We start from the raw sequence: 5103 nt of genomic DNA on the forward strand, positions 1-5103 counted from the left end.
AACCCTGCCAAGAAGAATACCTTCGCACCTTACAAGGAAGGAAATTCTCAAAGGATACCGTTAGGTTTGGGATACAAGCCCACGAAAGCAGAAGCCTTAGAAATGGTTACTCAATTTCAAAACCGTAAAGACAAAGGGATCCAGATGTGATCCTATCTCCTTACCCTAAATGGATACATCGTTAGAGAAGGGAGTCATGAATACTTTCACGGGTTTCCCAAACCTTGGCATTATAAGGGGACACGACTAGCTGGAATCGAGGTCTTCCACGATTGCTACTTCATCCCTTCAGAAACGGTTCCTACCGTCAAAACTCATCAAACACCTTGTTTACACGAACAAGCCGTTAGCCTTCTGTTTTGAGAAGACCGATTTGTAAGGGCAGCGCAAGATGAGATATTTACCATGATACTTTTTTTTTCAGTGAAATGTGAGTATATTATATATGTATCAAAAACCAAATCCATATACAATCATAGCAAAAGCATCTACTGATAAAAAGACAACTACAAAACAGCAGTATCAATCACATGAACCCTAGCCTTGCTTGGATATTCAAATCAGTAATACCATCCTTTTCCTTTGCTTTACTTCGAATTCTCTGCTGCACCAACTCCTTCAACGCCTTGCAACCAACTCGTGTCTCAAAGACACATAGATTATGCCTTGCAGAATTTCGATGATACCAAATAGCATATCTGAATGCTGTTAGTATCAGAGCCAGATCTTTTATTTGCATCCTGTTACCATTTGCAGACTGAATCTCATTGACAGTAGGGAATGCCCTACCAGTCCAGTCTTCAATGCATTGCTTAACTTTGCAGCTGAAAATGCAATATTCAAAGAGATGTGTACTTGTTTCAGCTTGTTCTTCACACAAAATGCATAAAGCATCCTGACAGTAGCCATAAGCATGCAGTTTAGATTTAGTGTTTAAACCTTCCTGCATTATCACCCAAGAGATAAAGGAGTGCTTGGGTATATTCCAGTTGCTCCACACCATAGTAGCCCAGGTTTGCTGGGGATATGGACCCATCAGCCAGTCATAACCATTGCTAACAATATACCCTTTATGGTGAGGAGCCCAACAGTTATCAATGAAGCCATTTTTGATCTTATTCTTCACCTTGCAGATACTTTTCCATGTCCAAGTAGAGTCTGCTGGAGGAGTGTAGTCCTGCCAATTAGCACCCTTAAGATAGATGCTATCCACCCATTTAATCCACAGTCTATCAGGCTTAGTATAGATCCAGTTCACCAATTTGCCCACAGAAGCTAAATTCCAAACCTCAGCTTTTTTGATGCCTAAACCTCCTTCAGTTTTGGGTCTAGTAACTTTATCCCATCCCACCAGAGGTACTCTATGGTACTCAGTACTACTATCCCAAAGAAAGTTCCTGCAAATAGTCTCAACTCTTTTAATTGCAAAAATTAGGTATAACAAACATAGCAGCCCAATAATTATATAAAGTGTTAAGGACTGAATTTATGAGGACCACCCTGCCTGCATAGGATAATTTTTTAGCTCCAAGACTTCTAATTCGAGCCACCATTTTCTCAACAAGGCTATTACAGTCCTTCTTTGATACTTTGCCAGGCTGGATTGGCACCCCTAAGTATCTAAAAGGCATTTTCCCCTTCTGAAACCCCGTGACATATAATAAATCCAACTGCAATTCTTCATTCATTCCATTAAAAAAGATCTCAGATTTAGTAGCATTCATCTGCAATCCTGATGCATTAGAAAAGGAAGTGAAAGCTCTCATCAACAGGAGAATGGAGGGGGCATCTCCTTTGAGAACATCAAAAATCATCAAAGAAACATCGATGGGTAAGTTTGAGCCCTTTGCACAAAGGATGATAATGGAAAGGCCATCTGACAGTAGCAAAATTGATGAGCCTAGTCAGGTAATCCATACATATAGTGAAGATTAAGGGAGACACTGGATCACCTTGTCTTAGTCCTCTCTTACCCTGAAAGTATCCAAAATTATTCCCATTCAAGACCAAAGTATAGGATGTGGTTCTGATGCAGGCCATAATTAGGGAGACAAACTTGATAGGAAACCTCAATCCAATTAGCAATTGTTCCACAAAATCCCACTCTACAAGATCATATGCTTTTTGCAGTCTATCTTGAATAGACATCCTGGGGAGACATTTTTCCTTGAATATTGGTGAACTATATCTTGGCAAATCAGGACATTTTCTATAATGGATCTTCCTTGGACAAATGCTCCTTGATTCTCATGAATAATGTCAGGTAACACATGAGCCATTCTACTGCATAGTAGTTTAGAGATGACCTTATACAAAACATTGCAGCATGCAATGGGTCTGAACCGCTTTACAGAAGTAGGTCTCTCACATTTAGGAATCGTGCAAATGTTAGTTGCATTCATTGATTGGTTAACAGATTGACCAGTCTTTGAAGAAATCCTTGACAGCTGCAACTATATCATGCCCAATCAACTCCCAAGAATCCTTATAAAAACCACTAGTATATCCATCTGGTCCAGGTGCCTTATCAATGGGAATGGAGAAAATCACTTGCTTCACCTCCTCATAAGTCACAGGCTGATTCAGCAGAACAATATGCTCATCAGTGCAGGCCTTACCATATCCAAGAACAATATTTTGAACAGGTTCAGTTTCTTTCCTACTACCAAGAAGCCCTATATAATATTCTAAAAAAGCATTCTGGATGGCCTGACTGTCATTGCAGACAGTCCCCATCTGATTTTCAATTTGAATAATAGTATTCCTCATGCATCTCTTCTTAATAATACCATGAAAATAGGCTGAGTTAATATCCCCCTCCTCAGTCCACAAGGCCTTAGCTTTTTGCCTAAGAAAACTGTCCCTTGCCTTCATCAATCCCCGCAAATTCTCCATAGTTGTCACATCCATATTGATCAAAGAGTTATTGTGAGGGTCATCAATAATTTGAGCTTGTAGTTTTGCAAGAACTTGCTCAGCTTCAACAGTCTGGACCTCAATACCAGAATAACATGTTGCATTTAAGTTCTTTAACTTAGGCTTCAAGCTTACCATGATACTTCAAGATGACCATTTCAACCCAATATCGCTAATCACCGACACCAGTTCGAATCAGCAGAAAGGATGGAGAAAGTCGATCAAATGGACCAACAACCAAGGAAAGCTCTTCAAAGTCACTACTACAGAAGGAGAGATGTTCAAAGGAAAACCCGAAGACAATGAATCAGAGTCAGAGTCGGAGTCGGAGTCGGAATCAGAATCTGAGTCTAGAGAAGTCGCTAGAGAGTCTTCTTCTGTCATCACTCCCCATCACATTGTTTCTCCTAGCATAGCATCGCATAGTAACATCAGCCTGGGAAATGTCCCAGCAGCTGTCCCTTTACCGCCACTAACTACTGAATAGATGGCTTCTTTGTTTCAGCTCTTTTTAAAATTTAATATGAAAAATCCAGATTTTGCTTACTCCTTGTGTTTATCTGAATGCAATTCTATTTATGATGATGATGAGGATGACCCTAACCTAGACTCAGTCGAATTACCTCCCTATATAGTTAAAGAAATACTACAAGAGGGGGAAGGGGGACCAGTTATAGAGAACACTGAACCCATCAACGTAGGAACCGAATTAGGACCCCAAGAACTTAGGATAGGGACGACCCTGAACCCAACTGAAAGGGCCAATTTCATCGACCTCCTACATGAGTTCAAGGATGTTTTCGTTTGGTCTTACAAGGACATGCCAGGGATCGATGGGGATATTGCAGAACATCGCATTCTAATCAAACCGGGTTTCAAACCTGTAAAACAGAAGTTTCATCGGATGAGGACCGAATGGGCTCTTAAGATCAAAGAAGAAGTCGATAAAAAATTCAAAGTCGGGTTCATCAAAGTTTCCGAGTATTCAGACTGGGGCTAGCATAGTCCCCGTACCCAAAAAATATTGGTGAATCCGGGTTTGTGTTGATTTCAGAGACTTGAACAAAGCAAGTCCCAAAGACGACTTCCCTCTACCACACATCGACATATTGGTAGATAATACAGCAGATCACGCATTGTTATCCTTCATGGACGGGTATGCAGGGTATAATCAGATCAAAATGGCCATAGATGATATGCATAAGACAGCCTTCGTCACTCAGTGGGGCACATATTATTATATTGTTATGCCATTCGGGCTAATCAATGCGGGAGCTACATATCAACGCACTGCGACCACATTGCTACATGACATAATGCATAAAGAAGTAAAAGTGTACGTGGATGATATAATTGTCAAATCCATAGATAGGAAGGGGCACATTGATAACCTTCGCAAATTCTTCCTAAGACTGTGCAAGTACAACATGAGGCTCAATCCTCATAAATGTGCATTCGGAGTAACATCAGGCAAGCTTCTGGCGTATGTCGTCAGCCAGAGGGGAATAGAAATTGATCCTTCCAAGATCAAAGCGTTAATTGAAATACCACAACCCCAAACAGAGAAGGAGGTTAGAGGATTTCTAGGCAAAGTACAGTATATAAGTCGATTCATATCGAAGCTCACTATGATCTGCGAACCTACTTTCAAAAAGCTCAAGAAAACAGATCATACCATATGAGACGACGACTGTGAAAAGGCGTTTGACAGTATTAATGAGATACTGGCTAAGCCACCAGTGCTAATGCCTCCCCAACGAGATCAACCTCTTGGTTTATATCTCACAGTCACCGAAACAACCATGGGGGTTATGCTCGCACAGAGTGTTGGAAAAGAAGAAAGAGCTATCTACTACCTTAGTAAGAAGTTCTTAGAATACGAGTGTAAGTACACACCTCTCGAAAAGACATGCCTCGCTCTTGGGTGGGCAACAAAGAAGCTACACCACTACATGCCTAGCTACTCTGTCAAGGTGTATTCTAAAATGGATCCCGTCAAATACCTCTTCGAGAAACCAGTTCTCAACGGACGTCTGGCAAGGTGGACCTTAATGCTCTCGGAGTTCGATCTCAAATACGTACCTCTGAAAGTCATAAAAGGGCGCGCCGTCGCCGAATTCTTCGCAGATAATCCTATCAACGATACCCAAGCAATAGACATGTGGTCGTTCCCAGACGAGGACATCC

General features: G+C 41.1%; 1 protein-coding gene across 1 annotated transcript; it reads right to left on the bottom strand.

Annotated features, from left to right (window-relative positions):
* Positions 1 to 526: 526 nt before the first annotated feature.
* On the bottom strand, positions 527 to 3054 carry LOC141632073 (uncharacterized). Its single transcript, XM_074444655.1, has 4 exons — positions 2423 to 3054; positions 1974 to 2239; positions 1447 to 1876; positions 527 to 1397 (listed from the first exon to the last, which is right to left on the bottom strand). The coding sequence occupies exons 1-4, from the start codon at positions 3052 to 3054 to the stop codon at positions 527 to 529; spliced, it is 2199 nt and encodes a 732-aa protein (XP_074300756.1).
* Between the last annotated feature and the right edge of the window lie 2049 nt (positions 3055 to 5103).

The sequence above is a fragment of the Silene latifolia genome, chromosome Y (genome assembly GCF_048544455.1).
Source record: "Silene latifolia isolate original U9 population chromosome Y, ASM4854445v1, whole genome shotgun sequence".
Taxonomy (NCBI): Eukaryota; Viridiplantae; Streptophyta; class Magnoliopsida; order Caryophyllales; family Caryophyllaceae; genus Silene; species Silene latifolia.

What these genes read in the sequence shown, in the direction of transcription:
- LOC141632073 (XM_074444655.1), bottom strand. Translation starts at nt 3,054, where the DNA reads ATGGTAAGCTTGAAGCCTAAGTTAAAGAACTTAAATGCAACATGTTAT. An exon ending in AAGGATTTCTTCAAAGACTG is followed by an intron (nt 2,240 to 2,422) that starts GTCAATCTGTTA and finishes ATGAGAATCAAG; the next exon opens with GAGCATTTGTCCAAGGAAGA. An exon ending in TATAATTATTGGGCTGCTAT is followed by an intron (nt 1,398 to 1,446) that starts GTTTGTTATACC and finishes GACTATTTGCAG; the next exon opens with GAACTTTCTTTGGGATAGTA.